This window comes from Condylura cristata, unplaced genomic scaffold (assembly GCF_000260355.1).
Source record: "Condylura cristata isolate star-nosed mole 26May11 unplaced genomic scaffold, ConCri1.0 scaffold00016, whole genome shotgun sequence".
In the NCBI taxonomy this organism is placed as follows: domain Eukaryota; kingdom Metazoa; phylum Chordata; class Mammalia; order Eulipotyphla; family Talpidae; genus Condylura; species Condylura cristata.
Genome location: NW_004567117.1, coordinates 31017343 through 31039040, shown reverse-complemented (window position 1 = coordinate 31039040; position 21698 = coordinate 31017343). Strand labels below are relative to the sequence as shown.

General features: G+C 51.6%; 1 protein-coding gene across 7 annotated transcripts in view; it reads right to left on the bottom strand.

Moving 5' to 3' along the window:
• CTIF (CBP80/20-dependent translation initiation factor) overlaps positions 1-21698 on the bottom strand; it is a 247013-nt gene that overhangs the window by 157857 nt on the left and 67458 nt on the right. For 5 of the 7 annotated variants that reach the window (XM_012725942.1, XM_012725944.1, XM_004683889.2 and 2 more), the window contains 3 exons: positions 16518-16589; positions 4154-4227; positions 3150-3254 (listed from right to left, as the gene is read on the bottom strand). In XM_012725942.1, coding sequence (XP_012581396.1) covers positions 3150-3254; positions 4154-4227; positions 16518-16589 — 251 coding nt within the window. The remainder of the gene's footprint in view (positions 1-3149; positions 3255-4153; positions 4228-16517; positions 16590-21698) is intronic. The other 2 variants (XM_012725945.1, XM_012725946.1) reach the window with 1 other exon arrangement.

Sequence of the window (21698 nt, the reverse complement as noted above, 5' to 3'; positions counted from 1 at the left end):
CCCACCCCCGTTTTTGATCCCATCCCCCACTCCACCCCCACAAAATGTCTCTGGTATATGGCTGTTCATTATTCTTACTATTTTCTTGCCTGGTCCATCATACACCTACTATGAGCGAAACCATCTAACTCCTGTCTCTTAATGTGCTGTGCTGCAGATGAGGAGGTGGAGAAAGGTCTGGAAACTTCCAATCACATTTTAACTAGCAATCTGCCTGGTAGAGACAGGCCAGCTTGTGAAGCCACCAGCTGCTACCATTTTCTGTGTCATGGCAGGAGGGGAAGAAGGGACCAAGGACACCTGCCATCCCCACTGCAGGTCTCACCTCTGGATTCCCCCAGTGCCTTAAGCCCAGCCAAGCGCCAGCACTAGCCCAACACTGCATAGGCCTGTCCCCTCAGCACCCCAGGGGTGGGCAGTGGGTCATGTGCAGGCAGAGCTGTTGTCTCCCTAGGGCCCCCTGTCTGGGACCCAGAACTCCCTGGAGGATGGAGTTTGGAGGCCAAGGGTTGCTCAAGACCAGCTGAGTCACTGCTTCCAACAGTTTCCAAGGCAACAGCCTTCTCTGCTTTCTGTCCCTCCATGGAAACGCGGGCTGCAGGAAGCCTTGGCAACCGAGCGGTACCCTGCTTCTGGGGGTGCTGCAGTGGCTCAGGGCACGTGGCGTCCATCCTCACTCCTGCAGGAAGCTAAGGGCGACAGAGTTCCTGGCTTAGCCACTAGGTGGCCACAGGATGCTGCCCCAGTCTCCCTGGAAGAAACCGGATATGGCCAGAGGGTCCTTTGGTGATGGTGGGGTGGTGATGGAAGGAGGCTGGTCCCTCTGGCTTCGGGAGAGAGGGATAGTGACACCCTGCACCGCCACTCACTGCTGCTGCCTACCACTGTTGAGATGTTGTTTTGTGTGAACTGGTGCAGCTGCCTTTGAAGAGCTTGACCCCAATATGCCTTTCCCACCAGGCACCCTGAGCCCGGGAGGCAGCACCATCATTTCTGTCCTCTGAGCCTCAGTTTCCTCACTGGCTTCACCATCGATGTGCTCCCAGGGGACATGGGAGAGATGGGAACTTCCCAGGAGAGAGCCAAGATAGCTTTCCCAAATAGCTCATCTCCAAAATGTTCTCTTCTCTAAGATCCCTGTATCTACTTTATTTAACTCTGGGCCTGGACACTGATTTGACATCAAGTACCTCTACATGTCTACACCACAAAGCGAACTGTTTTTCCCCCTACAGTGTCAATCATGAATAGATTCATGTCTCAGAAGAGTGAACAGTCCTGGGAAGAGACCATACTTGCGACTGTGTGTATGGGTTCTGCACCACACCCAGCACCAATGACCTACTGCTGATTGGTCAGAAACACAGGTGACAATATGGACTTGCCATTGGCACATGAAATGTGTATTTGGGGGGGTGGGGTGGGCTGTCTTGTAGGACTGAGCCCTTAACCTGTAGAATGTGATGGGTAGAACGGAACTTAGGTGACCAGCTGGCCAGATAACTGCTTGTTGGTATTGGAAACACACACGCACACATCATTTTTAGTATTAGAATTGGACTATGTGACCCAGCAATTTCACTCCTAAGTATATCCCCCAAAGAACTGAAAACAGGGACTCAAACAAATACTTAAACACAAATATTCATTGCAGCATTATTCACAATAGGGAAAAGTAAGACAAATCAACAAACTATCCATCAGCAGATGACTGAATAAGCAAATTGTGATATATCTGTATGATGGAATGTTATTCACCTGTGAAAAGGAACAAACTAGTGATACAGGTTACAATATAGATGAACTGTGCAAATGTGCTGATAATATCCAGTATAGGTAAACTCACAGCAGCAGAAAGCAAACTGGTGCATGCCAGAGATAAGGGAGGATAGGGAATGCTTAATGGGTATGGCTTTACTATTGGGGTGAAAGTGTTTTGGAACTTGGTAGAGGGGGGTTATGGATCACTATGAATATACTAAACACTACTGACGTGAACACTTCACAGTGTGAATTTTTTCTTACTGAAGATTATTTTTTTTTAAGATTTATCGATTTATGCATATAGAACTGAGGTATAGGCCAGCAGGCAGATCGATAAAGTACACTGCTGAGGGGAGCAACAGGTGTGTCAGGAGAGGTCTGCCATGCTAGGTGGGTCACCTCCAGGGCTGGGATCCATCCGGCACCAAAGCGGCTGCCACTGGCTTGCAGTGCTACACTTTAACCCACTGTGCCACCAGCCAGGGCCCTGAAGGTTGTTTTTAATAAAGAAAGAAACCGTCTGTCCCATATCTAGCCTGAATCACACGCCTGTTCTGAGGTAGTGTAGACCCTGACCCTGTCTTTAGAACAGGAAGGCAGTGCTAACATAGAGACAACCTGGTGTAATTCAACCACCACACCAGAGTTCTCAAAGTGAGGACGCGAGATCAGCAGTATCATCAGTGTCCCTTGGGAACTCATTAAAAAATTCATATTCTGGGCCCTCCCTGGTGGCACAGCAGGTTAAAGCACAGCACTGAGAAGCTAAAGCCACTTCCGCATGAGTTCAATTCCCTCCTGCCCTGGAGGTGACCACATGGCGTGGCAGACCTCTCCTGACCCGCCCGCTGCTCCCCTCAGCAGTGTACTTCGCCAGTCAGCCTGTTCTGCTCCCCACTCTGTCTCTGGTGAAGCCTCTCACTGCCCCTGCTCCTCTGGCCTGTACCCCAGTTCTGTATGCACAAATAAATAAATCTTTTAAAAAATGCATATTCTCAGGCACCCCCCCCCCAAACTCCTGAATTAGAGGCTCTGGGGATGGGGCCAGCAATCTGCATTTTACAACCTCATCCCACTTGGTTCTGATCTAGTGTGAGTTCTAGCCATGTAGGCACCCGACAGCAACACTACTGTAGGTGGCCAGGAAGGCGAGCAGGTGGGGTGAGCGGGAGGTGGCCGGCAGTGGAGAGTGGGGGGGGTTTCCAAAGAGAGGCCAGTGACCCTGCAATTTGAGGAGCAGACCGTCTCAGGACATTAGCCCTTGGTGTGTCCCCTGGGCAGCAGGGAGCAGCTTACCCAGGGAAAGGTCCCTTTCTGCCCTGTATGACTATGCTGGGCCCGGTGCCACCCTACTGCTTTGCAGAAGCCCTCCTGCCGAGTCTTACCCTTCACGGTCGATGTGTGGTAGCGGCTGCTTGGGCATGTGTCTGAGCTTCCGGTGGAACTGGGTGAAGTCCAGCTTTTCAGGCTGCAGGTCCCAGGTGGCACCACTAGGGGGCGAGGGAGGGCGAGAGACGTGAAGCAAGGGTAAGACAAGCCTAGTTTGGTTGGGGACCCGATAACCCAGACACAGCGGAGTATAGAAGCATCCTCAGAAAGAAGAGAGCAGGAAGAGGAGGGCACCCCACGAAAGGCAGAGATTGGGCAGGGGCTGAGGTGTCAGCTCTGTGCCCCCAGGCCCCAGGGCAGGGGTCTGCCTGCAAAGTCCTCACCTCTCCTCACCCCTGTTGGACATAATGCAGCCTACAAGACACAAGTGTGGGCCTGATATTTGCTCCAAAGTGGCCACCCCAAACCACTACAGAGTTTATTTTCACATCAACATTTGAGAAAGGCTGGAGAGAGAAGAGACTAAAAATCTGCCGCGAGACCCTCTGACCGCAGCTCAAAATGGCAACAGGTGGCTTTGAGACACACCAGGGAAGCAGCAGGCCAGCCCGCCAGGGGCTTCGGGAGTCCAAGCTCTCGCAGCTCTTCCTTTCCTCCAGGCCTCTCTGCAGCCAGCCGGACTCCCCCATAATCTCGGGTCTGGATACGCTCCCTGCTGCCCGCCACGGGCCACTCTCCTCCCCTCTTCCGCCCACCCACCGCGCTCTCTGCTCCTCTCCCCTCCCGGACAGTTGGACCGTCCGTTTCTCGCTTTCCCCCTCAGCCCTTTTCCTCTGCCTCCTCGTTTCTCCCTCTGAGGCTCCCTCCTCCTTTTCCTTCCTCGGGTCTCCTCTGCTTCCTCTGCAGTCTCATCCCTGCTCTTCCTCCCTTACCTTGTTTCTCTCCTGCTGGACCAGCCACCTCTCAACATTTACCGTCCCCCACAGATTCACAAGGGCACGTGGGGAAACCAGCCGGGGGCTCCAGCCGGAGTCACAGGGCAAGAGAACGAGGCGCTCACCTGAAGGAATCGAAGGTGTTGGCAGCCCAGATGTCCGTGCCCAGCACGTCCAGAGAGCTGTCTTTGCTGCCATTCTGGAAGAGTAGAACAAAGCGGTAGCATTACTTTCCGGGCCAGGACACTGGGGGGGTGAGGGGCGGAGCCGGAAGCCAGCTCATCTTCTGACCCCAGCTGCCTGTCTGCCTTTTTGGGGCTCCGTGTGTATAGACTCACCGTCAGCTTTCTCCAAGTGTCCCCACAACTCTCGCCCACCCCCCTCCAGCAATGCACAGGACATACAGTGCGACTCATATTTTAAAGGCCAGGAGAGGCAGAGGCACCCCTGTGGCCCCCGCAAGCCTCCTTCCCGACCCTCGGTTCCTGCATCAGCTGCCGGCAGGCGGAAGCCTCCCGCTGATGCTCACCTGGCCATGTCATCCTCACACAGCCCAGCTCCTGCCTCCACCTCTGCCCTGCCCCCCAGACAACGCATCTGATTTTCAGAGCTCAGGAACACCAGTGCAGACAGGCCGGAGCAGACTGAGGAGCTGGGACCAGCTTGGCAGAGTCCTGGGGAGCCTCCAGGAAAGCACGATGCAGAGGACACCCTGGAGCTGTGAACTGGGCGGCTGTGGAGGAGGCGCCAGCACCAGAGAGCGGGGGTCTTGGGGTCCCTGCACAGGACATGCTGAGGGCGGTGGGTACCACTCGCCTCCCTGCCGAATGTACTAGAAAGGTAACCGCCATGACGTGGCTGTCCTCACAGGTGACAGGCAAGCTTCTGGGGAGGTGCAGGGGAAAGTCTGGTCACGGGGTGGCCCACTCATTCCACTCAATTTGAACAGTTCCTGCCGCGCATAGGAGTTGGGACTTTTCCTCAGATGCTACGATGGATTGTGGCAGGCACACGAGTGCTGCTCGCGGCAATTGAAAGCAGCCTGGCACTCAGCAACAAAACACCTCTCTCTCTTGAGTGTCCCCTCAGAGAGGAAAGAACCTCATCTGCAGCACTTTTCACAGATGCCCTGGTCGGGATAAGTGGGGGTTCAAGCAGAGCCCAGTGGGGCCAGGCCTTGCTAGGCAGTGACTGCCCCTGGCAGTGGAGCTGGAAACCAGGGCCCTGAAGGCTTTGCACCCCATCGCCAGTACACACCAGCCCTGCGCTGAAAGCATCCGAGCGACCCCAGAGCCACCCCAGAGCCACCTGCCATGTCACCTGTCATATCACTTCAGATCCCATCAAGCCTGCGGAGCTGTTAATGTGCCCAGATCTCCCCTCACGGGCTCTGGATACGGCCCCTCAGACTTTGGCACACCCAGGACGCGTGCACGCACACACACACACTGTCACATGCTTCACAACCCTCTTCACCTATGTCCAGAGATGTCAGAGAAGCCAGAGGGGCAGAAGCTGCAGACAATGGATTCCTAGACAGACCGCAACCTGATTTCTGGAACTTCACCCCAGGAGCCAGGCACACCTCACTCTCCAAAGCACCCAGCTCCTCACTTAAACTGAGGAACCACAGGGCAGTGAGGACAAGCTGAGAACAGAGAAGAGGTGACTACGGCTGGCTTGTTCCTGGCTCCCCTCCTTCACCCCCTAAGCCTTCAGATGGCAGCTGCAGAGACGCCACTTTTGGGACCCCTACTGCAGTCACAGTGAGTCTGTGACCCTTCACCCCTGGTCACCCGAGGCTCCTGAAGATGTAGGCATCCCAGTCTGCATGGTGTCCCCAGTGACCATATTGTGAAGGTTCTGGGGCCCTGTCCTGGTCTAGCAGGAAAGAGAGCAAAGCCATCTGCATAGGCTGCAGCCGGAGCAGGCCTGCTGCATTCCGGGAAGTGGCCAGGCAGGAACCTGGCACCCTCAGAGAAACCGACTGTTCAGTTTCCTCTAATGACCGAGCAGCCAGCTCAGGAAGATTCAGCTATGGGTACCTGGCCTTTAAAGTCAGGGAAATGATCAGACCCCTGCATTTGCCCTGTTCTGCTCAAAGATGGCACCGATGTCTCTTTATAGGTCAAGATAATTTAGGAAATTGAAAGATCAAAACCTATAGGGGAAAGCCCCTGTTCAGAATAACTGCATTTTCATGCCAAGGACTCTCCAGACCCTTTCTTCCATGTACAGACTACTGGGCCACCAGGTGGACATTAGCTCCATGGGTGGCCATCCGAGCACTTCTCATGTGCAATCTGTCCCACTGTCCCCATTCGAATTCCCACTTTGATTATCCTGGCCCAGCTGCGATGGGACTTTAAATTCCGCCAGTGGTGTGTGGGGCTGCTGTGCCCTTTCTGAATTCTGAGGAAACAAGCCAATATTCTTCCCGCCCCTCCTCCCTGGAGTCTTCCCCAGCTCCAGGGCCTTCCCCCTGCAGCAGACATGCACTTTTCTCCACTTGGGCCCCCAAAACCCACAGAGCACCCTGAGACCGGTTCCATTCCTGACTGTCCCACTGCAGACTCAGGGGTGTTCTAGAAACACTAACCCATTGGCTCTCAAATGTCAGTGTACATCAGAATCTCCTGGGAGGTGAGCATTGATGGCTCAAATTTAGCTGGACTAGTCCACGGAACATGCTTTTGGACACACTGGGGATTAAAGAATTTCATGGAGGGAAGCAAAGCGCAAAAGAGTCCCTAGTTAAATGTTTGGAACACGTTGGCACATACATTATTTCATTGCAGGACTTCTCAGTGGCTTCACTGGTTTCAAATGAAGACCTGCTCTTCAAGTAGGTGCTGGGGGAGCATGTACTGTTTCCCAACCTCTTTGGCCACAAAACCCACCCCACTCTTCCTTTTTATTCCACAGAGTGTTTTGCCTAACTAGGGTTCCCCAGAACCCTCTTTAGGAATCAGCTAGTGTTCTCTGCATGAACTCTCTTCCCAATTTAACTTTTCTCCCCTTAATGGCAGGGGCCCTGGCCTTACCCATCACCTCTGTTTGTCCCATTCCAGCCCCGGGAGCCAGTCTTATTCACTAAATATTCTGCATCAAAGAGTCAGTGGCCAGGCACTGAGAGTTTCTGGTTTCTTCACGAACAGTCTCCAGTTTACAAATCCATGGTGATCACAGTGCCCCACCTCTTCCCTGGCTCTATGCCCCATCCAGCCCCTCACCCCCCAGGTTGCTGCAATGCCAAGGTTCTGAGAAACTTCACCTAAAACAATCACTCTTTCCAGTGGACTTTTTTTTTTAGTGCTTAAAATACTGCTGAATCCTTCACAACAGCCCCTTTTACTGGCAATTAGGCAGCTCATGCCAGGGTAAGCCTCTGCTCTCAGAACAGAACACTGAGGGATAATAAGCACTTTCAACCATGTGCAAAAGGAAGTGGAAGTGGCAGCCTACCAGCAGGGAGGCCCCTCCCCCACCAGGAAGCCCCGCTGGGCACACAGCTACACGCAGCTTGGGATGACAGCTCAGAGGTGACAGCATTCTGCATGGCATCACTATGTACCCAATGCCAGCAAGCACTTCACATCTGTTACAGTTCTTGAAACAGATGTTATTGTCACCACCCCCATCTCACTGACAGGCAAACTGAGGCTCAGAGAACTTGCCCACAAGCTTAGATCTGGATCCTAGGCGAGGAATGCATACAACTGGCTCCTTAGGGTTTCCACTCATCACCACTGCATTGAACAGTTAACCAATCTGACCCCCCTGCAGATTTATAAAATAGTAACTTATCCACGCCCTGCCAACATTTGGATTTGGCAAATAGCTTTTCTTTGGCCAGAAACCTTCCAAACCTTTCCTTCTCATTTCACAGAGCATTTTACAAACTTGGTGTCCTGGAATCCTCTTTGGGAAACAGCCCTGTAATGAATGTTAATTCCTTTCTTCAGTTTGTCTGTTTCTGCCCACGTTTGGGAAGACAGAACCGCTGGGGGTGGGGGTGGGTAAATCACCTATCGTGAAGTTAAGAGGGAACATGGAGGTGTGAATAGGGCACAGAAGCGCTGCATGAATGAAGGAAGCCAGGTGGGAGTGAATGATTGTTCAGTAGGAAAGCACACTAAGTCAGAGCAGCAAGGAAAACAGCCTTCTTCCACGCTGTCTTTTTTCTTTATTAATCCACAGTGGCAGTGACTTTTGCTTGTGTGTGTGCTTGGGTGTGTGGGTATGTGTGTGACAACAATTCCAGACTACAAGGGCTTGAAAATTAGCCAAAGTCTAACTAATTGGGCCTGGGGGCAGCAGGAAGAATCTTCCCATTAGCAGGAGAGTAAAGTTCCAAACATAGGCGCTCCTGGCACATTAGGTGTGTTGTGCCCACGGACAGAGACGGAGGGAGCCTGTCCCCCACAGCTGAAGCACTGCACCTAAGGGAGCCACTGTCACCTGGATGTGCAGAACCCTGCACATGGCACCAGAGAGGAGGCAGTGCCGGCCGTGTTCTGCCAAGGCTCACACTCCCACTCCATTGCCTGCTCAGTGAGGAATGTCCTGTTCATGAGGGCCACGAGCAAGATGACCCCCATGCGGATACTCTCATCTCAAGGACATGAGATTTACAACAGGGAAGGTCTATCTCTTTAAACAGTGAACAAGGCCTCTCTTTCCTCTCTAAGGACATTCCCCCTCCCCTTGACTCAAGCTTCTGTCTATCTTCCAAAGAATATCAACGCCATGGGCCACAAGAGGCCTACCGTCCCTGCATTCTACAGGATTAAGGTGCCCTGGAACCCTCTTTGGGAGGGCTGTTACCACCCAACTGAGGGGTCCTAGAAATGGAAACAACAATGGAAGAGGCACACAGTCAAGTACTATGTGATATGATGCATCCATCCATGTAGGGATGAGAGGCTTATGACTCTGAGAACCCAGGTGAGACTTCCTACCAGCTGCAACATGGTTGGGACTGAACAGGGAAAGCAGTGTTCGAGGCCTGCAAGCTGCTTCCTGGGGGTCTCAAGAGAGCCACTCAGCCTTGGACCTGTGTGTTTCCTTCTGAACCAAGAGCAGTGGACTAGATTAACAATTCCAAGCTAGGGGTGAGATGAGGTGACTCATTGACACTGGGAAAATTTTTATTTTACAGGAAATGTTTGGAGACCAGAAGGCTCCAAAGGCCTCTCCTGACTCAAATAGGTGCTTCCTATAGGCTGAGTCTCCTCTCAGAGCCAAAGTAAACCAACCTTTGGTTTTGCTCAAGAAGAAAAAAAAAGGAGTGGAGGAGGAAGGAGAGGAGAAGGGCAGGATTTAAGGAGACATTGACTTGTGTTGGTGAGAGATGAGAAGGGTGGAGGGAAGGAGAAGCGGAGGGAGAGTGGGGGGGGGAGAGAGAGAGAGAGAGAGAGAGAGAGAGAGAGAGAGAGAGAGAACTTATTCAGCACCAAGGACAGCACCCAATGCTGGAGGGAAAGACCCCCAATATTTGAATACTCCTGTAATAAAGCCCTTTTGAGGCAGGAAGCAGAAAGCCTCCTTGGTGGCACTAGAGCTGAGTTCGGGTGCAGGAAAAGGTCACTTTGTTCACTGTATCTCCCCTCTTTCTACCCACCATTGTCTTTAAGACCAAAAAATGGGCCAGGGGAAAATAATGACTGAAGACTATGGCCAAGTGTATTTCTGCTAGCCAGCCCTCTCTGCTCACTCTTTCTCAATTAAATTTGTGACTAAGGATTTTAATGGCTCTATTATTTGCACATGCCCTGGACTGGGTCCCACCAGTGACCCACTTCCAACTGGCTGCCTATTCAGTACTGCTGAAAAATGGGAACCCCTCCCCCTCAACTGTCCCCAGTTCCTACCCTACCCCCTGCCCCTGTGTAGAGCTAGGATTGTGTCCTCAAATATTCCTCACTAGGAGAACTTCTTAGAACTCCACAGGTTCAGCAGTGTCTCCCTTCTGGCCAGTGCCAGACTCAGAACCTTGAAAGATCAGGGCAGGAAAGGGATTGAGAGATTATCTGGTCCAGGGGTGATCTGGAAGCTCAGGGAGGTGCTCCCAGAATAATGGGCTAGATGGGGTATGGAAGAAAAGCACATGGGTCCCTTTCAAAGTTGAACAAATGTAGAGACCCCCTTTTAGGTCTCTACATGACATTTCAATGAAAGATCTTGATGAAACGAACAGTTCTCACACAGAGTAGGTAACGTTGGGAGCTTGGCTTTTTTCCATTCGGCACAGTTCTTTGGAGATTCATCCAGGTAGCCGCGGCATCAGAAGTTGATGCTTCTTTACTGCCAAGCGCCACATTTGTTTAACCATTCACCTATTGAAGGACAGCTGGGTTGTTTCCAGTTTAGGACTGTTATGAATAATGCTGCTATAAACAGTCGAGTAGAGTTTTTCGTGCGAACATACGTTTTCATTTCTTTGGGATAAACACCCAGGAGGGCAATTGCTGGATCATATGGTACTTGCAGGTTTAATTTTTTGAAGAAACTGTCAAACTGTTTCCTGAATGGCTGCACCATTTTCTCACCCCGCCAGCTATGGGGGCCAGATCTAGTGTCTCTGTGTCTTCACCACCTGCAGCAGTGTTGTGACTGTGTTTGCCATTTTGCTGTCCTGAGAGGTGTGGAGAGATGGAGACCCTCTGTGGCTGTCCCTGTACTGTGCTGCTCTGTGTGCTTCCCAGTGGCCACTGGCACTGATCATCTTTTGGCTCTTAGTTACCAGCGGTGCATCCCCATGAGTAAAAATGCCTCATCATGTATTTTGCCCGCTTTCTAATCAGATGGTTTTACTGTTATTTGGCTACTTCTGGATTCTAATATATTTTCTGGATTCTAATCCTCTGCCAGATACAGGTTTTGCAAATATTCCCTCCCTGTCTCTCTTCAACTTTCTTTGTCTCCACATCCTTTTAATGAATGGGATTTTCCCCAGAGCAAAAGATTTTCATTTTGATGAAGTCCAATGTTGCATCTAATGTCTTTTTTTATTCATTAAAATCTTCTGCTTCTTGATATAACAAATCATTTTTTGATAGTACCCAGGATACTTTTTTGTGGTGTTGAGACTGTGAATCTTATTTACATCTTTTATTTTAACTTATTTTTGGGGATACTGCCCTCATTGGGGGGATGTAGGGGGCACAGTCTCGCCACTGCCAGGTGAAGCAGAAGTCTAGCGAGGTGTCCGTTATTATGGCTGGAGCTCATCCAGGCCCCCACACACTCCCCACTGACCCTGCTGTGGAGTGACCTCATTACCGCTGGGCAACATGGAAGTTCCAAGTCTGACAGAGCCCAAAAGGGACATAGGGTATCCCACTACTGCTGAGAGGGGCTGGAAGTCTGGGGATCCCCCATGATTCTCGATAACAGCATGGGGTACAGCTTCTTTCCAGCCAGCAGGGATGAAAGTCAAAGCTTTCTACTTGGCTCCTCTGATACCACCCAGGCTGAGGTTTGGGGTGCTTCCAAGGTGGGAGCCTAGCTTCCACTGGGTCTTTGCTGGGGTGGGTATGACCACAGTTTTTCTGTGCTGTTTGCTGGAGGAGAGAAGTTATTGTCTAAAAAGTATATATCATGCTAGGTTGCTCTCTTCCTAACCTTTACTTATTTATAGAGAGCAGGCTCTTATTGAACTTAAAAAATAATGGTGCCTATTCATTTCCCAGTGACCTCCTTCTTCAGCTCCAATTCTGGGTGATAAGTGGGAAAAAATTAAACTTAGGGAAATAACCACTGTGTCTCTGCCCAAGTCCCAAGGTCCCCAAGGGGCCTGTTGCCTCACCACCTTTCACAACCTTCCATGTTTGCTTTACTTAGAATACCCAGGACTCTTAGCTGTACTTAGCAAAAGAAATATAGAAAGGACATCTATTCCATTTCCCCAGTAGTATAAATCTAGGTCTGTACTTCAAGCAAGACATCTTGGTGGCTCAACTCTAGAGCATCTCCTCCTTTTTCAGAGGGGAAACTGAGTCTACAGCAAGCTGACAGACCTCACCTGTGACTGAATAGTAAGTGGTAGAGTCCAGGTACCTCCCTCCTTCTCTAGCCCTAGGTCATGACAGTGGTAATCCAGTGCCTCCTCCCTCAGGCCTTGCATCTGGCATCTCCTGTAAGACACAGCTCCCTTGCACACACAGCACACGCTTATTCACATCCTGCTCGGGTGTAGATTTTCCACTCAAGGAAGTTTTACTTCTCTAAGAAGAACAGGTTCCTGCAGGCAGAGACCAAGCTCTCAAGCTCATCCTGTTTCCAGCAGGTTCTCAGTGAAGGATTGCTGCTGACCTCTCTAAATAAAGTCAATGTATCAATTTTTGGTAAGAGTTGCATCTTGGTTCCTCCAGGTGAGTTGCAGCCAGACACCACCTTGAGGATGGAGATCAATCGCATCTTCTGGAAAACAGAGGCACCCGTGCAGGGAACAGCAGAGGCAGCACCGTTCAACAGGACGGTGCTCAGGTCTCAGAGGCACAGCCAGGGGAATGAGAGTCCATACTTAAAGTGTCCTATTATGTCATGGCCTTGCACTGTACTCCTCACTCAGCCTCTGTCAACAGAGGCCATTCCCAACTCCCAGTTCCTAGCCCAGTGCCTGGCACACAGGTGGCTCTCCAAGAACTCACTGATTAGATCAATGGAGAGAACAAATGTGTATGCAAAGGAATGGCCCAACCTTGACAAAGGGATGAAGCTATAAGAAGCAGGTTATTTAACATTTAAAAGAAGACTTTAACATTAAAAGAAGACTTTCTCTGGTAGAGTGTTGGGGGGAGACCAGGAGCCATGAGCAAAGGAGGAAGGCTAAGTCTATCTGCTGGAGGTAGTGAGAAGGTGGTCTGGGATGAATCAAGGAAAACACTAGGATGTCCTTTGAAGGAGTGAGCTCCCTATTACTGGAAACATCAGCAGCTCCAGAGTTCCTGTACTCTGTGTGTGTGTGTGTGTGTGTGTGTATGTGTGTGTGAGGTGGATCAGGTGAGCTTTGAACTGCTTGTCATCCTGACCACCCATGCCTGGAGGGTTGTCTAAAGACCTGCTGAGCTCTGAACTTGATGTGGGAAAGAAGAGGTCAGCTTCTACCAGAGTGGGGCACCCCAGAGGTCTGGATTTCCCTATTCCGAGCACACAGAAGGCTGCTACGTTTTTAGTGTGCTAATGGTTGGGGGTGGGAGCACGTGACCAGTTCTGAGCAACAAGCAGAGAGAGTAAGCGTGTGTGTTCCCTCCAGGTTGCAGCATCAAATTGCTGAAGGGAGACCTTCCAGGGCTCTTTCCCCTCCATCATGACAACTGATTCAAATGGCAACTGCTCCCTCAAGCTGGGTCCTGAATGTGCTGTTGAAAGTTACTGTTTGTTGCTGCATCATAATGGTGGCTATACTGACTAGTACCAGGGGACAGACTTTAGCTGTATGGAACACTAGAGAAAAATATAAGCTCTACAGATACACAACAAGATGGATGCTCCTGCATCTCAAAAGAGAGCAGACACCTCCATACACACTACCCATATCCCCTACCACCCAGCAACCCCAAACACCACCCTCTACTCTGTATGTGCTTTCCTGTTGCCCCAACATACCAACATCATACCTAACTTTAAGCTCTGCTAACTCCTTTAATCTTCTGTTCTCTTCTTTTCTGTCTGGTCAAATATCCAACCCTCTCTTGCAGATCAAGTCTCATGTTCTGCAAAATGTGTCCCTGTTCACAAAGACCAAGAGAACCACACTTTGGAAGGTCAACAGGACATGTGGTCAGGATATCCCTTGGAGGGACTTCACATGTATGTCTTTAGCCTGTGTCATGTTAGCTGATCTCTATTCCACCAACAGGTATCGAGTTGGAAGGGTCCTGCTCATTGGTGTAGCCAAACTCACAGCAGATGCTCAGTAGGTCCTGACTGAATGGCGCAGTGCCATCAACATGTTCATGGTACTTCTAATACATCATGGAAACTGCCAAGAAACCTAGGCCCTTTCACCAAGTTACCATTTGTACTAATGAGTTTTTATACTGGCACTAAACCAAATACTATAATTAGTGGAGAAGCACCAGAGACTGGCCAAAAACTCTTTCTACCCTTTTTTTTGAACCAAAGGCAAGGGGTGTATTTGAGGTTTTCCTGTGCCATCTGCCATCCCTCGTCAGAGTCAGTGCTGGCATGGAGCATGTTCCCCGCCTGCAAATTGGCCCAGGTAGGTGGGGAGCAGTGAAGAAATCAGGAAAAAGTGGACCTCCTGCTGCTTTGAGCAACTGTTTGGCTCCAGTTGGTCATTTCATGGAAACACAGAATATAAACAATAAAAGAAATTTTCCAGGCAGGCTCAGGGAAGTCCACACTTCCTAATGCTCGATTCTGCAGAAGAGGTACTTGGTATGCAGGGTATGCAGGCCACATCTGGGTCAGCATCTGGTTTTCCTGACTCTTGGGAAAGCCCTTTTCATTCTTCCAGCACTTTGATTTGCTACCAGGCATCATGGTAGAACAGGGTGGGTGGGGAGCCCTTTTCTTATCATTCCAGAGGCTGTGGGATCACAGGCTGTTGGCCAGGCTCGAAGACATCATTTCTGACACCCCCCCACCTTCCCCAGGGCTTTGCATGAGCCTGCCCAATAAGGAGGTACACTCATCATGTACCCAGCAAACATTTCATCATCCTGTTCTCCTGCCAGCAAGCTCTGAGGATAGCAAGTCCTGCAGCAGAAAGTCCTTCTCAAGGGCTGATAAGAGGCTTGCTGCTGTGGTGCACATTCATTTCCTTTTCTTGGTGCTTCCCTGCAGACAGAGAAGAGCTACTCGTCCTGACCCCATTCAACCTTCTGTCTGTCCTGGGCTGTGTCCCTGAGCTGCAACCCGTGCTGGCATCTTGAGATGTCTTCTCAGTGCGCTGGGCTGTGCTTTCCCACTCAGCCGCCTGCCTCTAAATCGTCCACATGCACTACAAGGAAAAGCTGAAAACTGCATTCCACCCCCCTAACCACCTGACAAGTGATGGATAAGCTCGCGTAGAAAGTCATAGGGCCGAATCCCAGGGGAGTCCTTGCAAGGATACCTAGCATAGCGAGGCATGAGATAGGGCCAAGCTGGGGGGTTTGAGGAACACAGGTGAGAGGAGAACACTGGTGTCTTTATCTGCAGATGGCATGAGGAAGCTAGGGCCCTCAGTGACCTCCGAGTCACCGCCCTTTATATGAAGAAGCTGAGAACAAAGAATTGCTACAAAGTTTGGGGCAGTGAGGACCTGCCTCCTCATCTCCTGGCTCCCGGGCTCTATCATGGCCCCTCCTAAATCCTCTCACCCTCTGCATCTCTGGTCTGTACCCCAGCTCTGTACGAATAAATAAATAAATCTTAAAAAAAAAAAAAAAAAAAAAAAAAGACATCTGGCCAAGCGAGATGACTCTCCAGAGCAGCTGCTCCCACCCCCACCAAGGTGTAGGAAAGCTCTGCAGCCTAAGAAAGATCTGGAGCTGAGGCCCCTGGCCATCTTGCTTCCAGACAGAATAGATAAGAACTGGTTTAATCAATAAGTAAGTGAGCCAGGGCAATGTGTTAATGTGGTCACTTTGAACTGGGAGCAAGTTGTTGCCAGAGCCCAGAAAGGTTCCTTTCATCCCTCGGTGCAGGCACAGTGGGAGGATGGGCTGGGGTTGAGGATAAATGCTTTTCAGTCTAACCCCACTGTCCTGACAGGCCGAGCTGATCTCAGCTAGAGCACTGGACAGCAGAGGGCAGACAGGCCCATGGGGCCCTACTGGCCACGCAGGCGCTCCCTCGGGTCCCCCAGCGCAGCAGCAGCAGGGAGACCAGTCGCCAGCCTGGTCCAAACACAACAGGTTGGCCATGGAGAAATGGACGCGTCTCCGACACCTCTTCCCACAGGCTGCCCGTCAGGCTCTTTGCCAACCAGAGACCCCCCCACTGATTGTGGGGCTCATCAACACTGATCCATGAACTTCCAGCTCATTCATCTTATTGTCGCTTAAGGGTGGTCGCATCTAAGGTGGTGACAGCGAGCTGTCTCCGAGTGTGGGTGTGTCATGGGCTTGTTCCACAGAGTCTGGGTGGCGTGGTCACACTCTGTGATGCTCCTATAAGCCCAACTCTCCTACAGGCGCATTTCTCAGCAGGTATCCCAGTTGCTAAATGACACGTAACTGCCTCCCCTGGGAAGAGGTACTCCAGATATCCCATATTTATCACAGCCCTTCTCGTCTCAGTGGGTGTTTGGTTACTTGAATGTGTTTGTTATAAATCACGTTACATTGAAAAGACATCTACGAATATCTGTTCTGAGGAGGGAGGCGGCACTGTGGGCTGGGTAGTCAGAGGCCGACTGCACCCGCCCCTCTCCTCTCTCCTATTTTCTCCACACCGCTGCTTCTTGTCTGCATCATGGGCCAGCCAGACAAGACAAATGCCAACCCCGCGAGGGAGCACAAAGTGGTTCCCTACCTGCTGTGGCGGGGCTCGCCCTTGGGAGAAGGAACAGCTGCTGTCCAGCTGCACGCTGCAGTTCGCTGTCCACTGCAGGGGAGAGAGGAGAGGTCAGTGACGACAGGACACACAGGATTATCCTCACTCTGCCTGGCACCCAGGCCTGGCTCTGCCCTTGTGCAGTGGGGCCAGTGCAAAATCTTGCTCAGCCATGTTCAAGGGCACGCCCTTTCCCATCACTGGGCCAGGTTGGCATCTCCCAGGGACCCTTTGGGGAATGCTTGGGGAAGGCAAACTTGGCCTGCTAAAGCGATGAAAACTCAGCTACATTCCAAAGTCAACCAGAAGTCACTCAGGGCCTCTGATGAGTTTTGGTTGCTTGACCCGACTTCAGCCATGTTAGCTCTCTACAATGTCAAGCTGGAGTCAGAGGTGGGTGGGGCGTGAGTGTGTCTACTCCCCCACCCCCACATGGGTATAAGAGGGCCCACTTGGGAAGAGCTAGGCTGGAATCCTGTCCCACCACTCACCACCTAAGAACTCAGAGTCTGGGAGGTCGCTGGGCTCTGCCTGCACCCAATGGCTCAGACTCTCTGAGGCATCAGTGGTTTGACCAGACAAGACCAGTGTCCCCACTTCCCCTCTCCCAGTAATGCACCTGAGCTCTGAGAGCCACTGAAAGCTGGGTGCTCTCCCAGGCTTCACTTCATTATCTATAAAGTGGGGACAGGAAGGCTGGTGACCGTGCGAGGTTGAGGTGAGGACCCTTGGAAACAGCACAGAGACACAAGGCAGCATTGCAGAGTGCCCTCCCTGCTCAGCGCTGCACATTCTCTGGTGTATGAAGCATCTGCGGGCCTCTCCGGCTCACGTCCATCATTGAGCTTGACCTGCACTATCTGTCATTCCTCAAAGTTGTGAGGACAGCTGCTTCCTGTTTGACACACCTGGTCAGAACTGAGTGAGTGTGAATGCACAAGACTGACACACCCTCCTGACAGTGGGTCAAGGGCGTGACCTTCATGTGGGAAGGAGACTTTATGACAAGGCTGATGACAGAGGCTGGCTGGTACAAGTGTATTCCAGCTGCAACAAATGAGAGTCACAGACCGGAGACACAGATGTCATCTGAACTCATCTAGCAGCCAAATTGTTAAAAGAAATGAAAAAGTAAAATAAAACATAGAATATATTTGATCTCAATATATCTAAAATGTTACTTCAATAGACAATTAATATAAAAATGGTTCATGAGGGCCCTCCCTGGTGGCGCAGCAGGTTAAAGCACAGCACTAAGAAGCTAAAGCCACCTCAGCACAAGTTCAATCACCGCCTGCCCCGGAGCTGACCCACATGGCACGCAGACCTCTCCTGACCCGCCCGCTGCTCCCCTCAGCAGTGTATTTCAGTTAATCTGCCTGTTCTGCTCCCCACTCTGTCTCTGGTGAATCCTCTCACCCCCCCTTCACCTCTGGCCTGTACCCCACATGAGATATTTCATGTTCCTTTTTTTATTTTATTATTATTTTTTAACATCTATTTATTTATTTGTGCATACAGAACTGGGATACCTCCGGGGCAGGCGGGGATCAAACTCATGCAGAAGTGGCTTTCGCTTCTTAGTGAGGTGCTTTAACCCATTGCACCACCAGGGAGGGCCCCATATTTCTTTTTTTTTTTTTTAAAGATTTATTTATTCATACAGAACTGGGGTACAGGCCAGAGATGCAGAGGGTGAGAAGATTCACCAGGGACAGAGTGGGGAGCAGAATAGGCAGATCGATGAAGTACACTGCTGAGGGGAGCAGCGGGCGGGCCAGGAGAGGTCTGCCACGCCATGTGGTCACCTCCGGGGCAGGCGGGGATCGAACTCATGCTGAAGTGGCTTTAGCTTCTCAGTGCTGTGCTTTAACCCGCTGCGCCACCAGGGAGGGCCCCCCATATTCCTTTTTTTAAGTGAAGGTTTTGAAATGCATTTAGAGCAGAGGTCACGCTAGACCGGCCACAGTTCAAGTGCTCAGAGTCCCATGTGGTCGGAGGCTTCCGTGGTGGAGCAGTGTCTTCTGGGAGGCGGCACCCACTGGTGGCTTTGCTGGGTGAGTGTGCCCTCTGGCACTCACCCACCCCTGTCCTGCCCTGCAGAGGGCCTGGCCACCTCTGCACATTCCCAGGCTCTGTGTTAGCTATCCACTGAGCTCGCCCGAGGGAGCCAAGATGAAGGGAAACACCCAGGGCGTGTCCTCCCTCTCCATACCCCTCGGGTGGCATTGCCAGTCACGATGCGTCTCCTTCCTGAGGCCACCCCTCACTTCTGCCCACGGTCCGGACCCCGAAGTCTAGCCTTGGCGTCTCCCTCAGTGCCGAGGCCTCGCGGAGCTAACAGCCTCCTGCAAGGGCTGACCTCTGGGTTATGTAGTTTCTCAACTTTTTTTACTATCTTGGGTAACTAGTTCTTTCTGGGAAGCTGCTGGATCACAGCATCTCCCCCAAGATACTTATTCACATGGGGAGCCGGGAGGACAAATCCATGAGGCACCACCTTAACCCAGCAATGGAAGGCAACATTGTCTACCCACACCATGGCAGCATCATGGACTCCCCAACATCACGAGTTAGCCAAGCACATCACCCTGAGGTGTCTGTACCAAAAATGCACAGCTGCTGTCTAATCAGGAGAAAACATCTGGCCATCCAAACTGACCAACTTTCTACAAATAAGTGACCAGCGTTCTTCAAAAAGGTCAGAGGCGGGAAGAGAAGACAAGGAAAATGTCACAGTTTGGAGGAGGCTACGGAGACATAACAATTAGAGGCAAATTTGCATCTTGAAACAGAGAAGGGCATCCGTGGAAAACTGGTGGAAGTCGAATAAAGTCTCACTGCACAACTACCAATTTCTTAGGGCTGCCAATTGTATTCTGGTTACATAAGATTCACATTAGGAGAAGCTGGGTGACAGGTTGATGAGAACACTACTATTTTTGCACTTTTACTGTCATTCTAAAATAATTTTTCAAAGTAATATATCTACGTATACATACATATTTTGAATTACATATGTACATCTACAACACATGCAGACACACACTGTACGTAAAGTAACATGCACACACACAGACCCCACAATTGCTTTATGTTCTAGTCTGGCTCCCCCTTTCCTGGTTGGGGCCCGGCTAGAAGGGTTGGGGTCAGCCCCTATGTGGCCACCGGCTGGGAGATGCCTAAGTCCTGTACTGCTCATCCCAACCTAGGTAACCTTGGAGAGAAAGCCTCTCCCTTCTCCACACCCCATCTTCTCCCCCACCCCGTTTCTGGGCATCCCAAACACGCAACCTGAGCTGCATAGTGCTGATGTGACATCCCACAGGAGGCTGGCTCTTAGGTGGGTGCCCCTCCTCCTGGGGTCAGCTTGTTCCCTGGCAGGGGACCCAGGGCAGGTAGTCACAGAGAGGAGGCCAGGGGACAGCGCCAGCCACCCTCACGCTCCTGGTTAAGCTTGGCAGGAACAGTTCCAAGCTCCCATGAGACCACTCTGCTTTGTCAAAGGCCATTTCTTACTGTATATGCCACTAACCTGGAGAGATGTCCAGTAACTGTACTGCAAAGGAGGTGGGGGGCGTTCTGATAGACAAGGAACTGTGTGCTCTTGGCGGGGGGTGGCCACGGAAGGAGGGGTGAGGTGCAGGGAGGAAGCCCAGCAAGCCAAGATTCCTGGAGAAGAATCTGGAGCCTGGGCATAGAAAGGGGCAGGTGGTGGCAAACGTGCCTCTCCTGCTGCGGCCAGAGACTTCTCCTGGGGAAAGCAAAGGCTCCAGTTAGGGGAGGCCCCGTGGCCCAGGGGAGAAGCAGGCGGAGGCTAGCTAGAAGGACCCAACATTCAGGTTTCTGTTGTACTGGAGGTGGAGAGGGAAGCCAAGTGGCTCTGAGAAGGTGGTGAGGTAGTGAGGGTCTGCATCAGCGGGGGGGTGGCCAGTGGGGGGAGGGGTGGGGCCAAGAGGGCAGAAGGTGAGGATGGAACCCCACCCTGACTGCTGGCCAGGGCTGGCTGGGGAAGCTGTTGGAGGAGGGGGAGGGTCTAAGGTCCACAGCTTCCCAGAACCTTCCACCACCACAAGGAATTATGTGGGCAGCCTTGCTCCCCCTAGGGAAGTGTTCCTGTTCCCCCTAGTGCAAGCGTTCACCCTCCTGCCCCTCAGCCAGGGGCAGCGCCAGGGACAGGCTACTCCTTGCTGCTGCCTGATGAGCCCCAAGGGGCCAGTGTTTCTTCCCTGGCCCTGACAGTCCCTGGGAGTCTCCCGTCCCCCCAGAGCTCCTCTCCCTTCCCCCCAAAGCTCCTCCCTGCCTCTGCTGAATTCTGCTCTCAGCGCTGTCTCCTTTCTTCTTAGGCTGCAGCTACCACCCCACCCCCACCACTGCCTGTTCAGTCTAGAAAAATCTCCAGACACCGACCTTCCCCAACCTGTCCTGTGCTCAAGAGGATTTCATAGGAAGAGAGGGCCCTCCCTTCCCGAGTGGGTCCCCAGATAGGGGTCCCACAGGAGACTCTTCTTCAAGATAAATGGGTTCACAGCTGGGGAGTAGAGGAGAGTCCTCCTGAAATGGACGTGGAACAGAAAGAGGAAGCAAAGTGGAAAGCTTTATGTAGGGGAACACACGCTGACCCCACCTGAGCCTACCGTGGCTGAGGGTCCGCACAGAGCTGTTACCATCTATTTTTTAATTTCAAAATCTGAGATAAGAATGACACAGGGTTAAAATTTAATAAACAAGAGGCTACAGATGTTTATTCTCTGCTCTTATTAGTCATTTAAAATAAATGAGTTCCAATCTGTTATCTGTCATCTCCATCCCAGGATCCACCGTATTTTTTGGGAGCTGTCTGTGAAGTACTGGGGTGGGGGTGGGAAGAGGGCGTGAGCGGGGGAGGGGAAAGGAAAAGGATAGCTTGAGGGAGCCCCACTTTTCAAGGGTACCTGCATACACCCACCCCGCCCCCATAGGGTCTGGCCCTTTCAGATACTGGAGCTGAGCCCTTGGCTAGAGCCACTGCCAGCGAGTCAGAAGACTAGACACAGATGGGCCCAGGAAGGCTAGTGCTCTGAGTTGGGGGGGTGGGGGGGGAGGGGAGACATCCTACAGGCACAACCAGCTGGCCAGGAAGGCAAAGTACCCAACATGTCTACCTCACCTGGCCCTGGA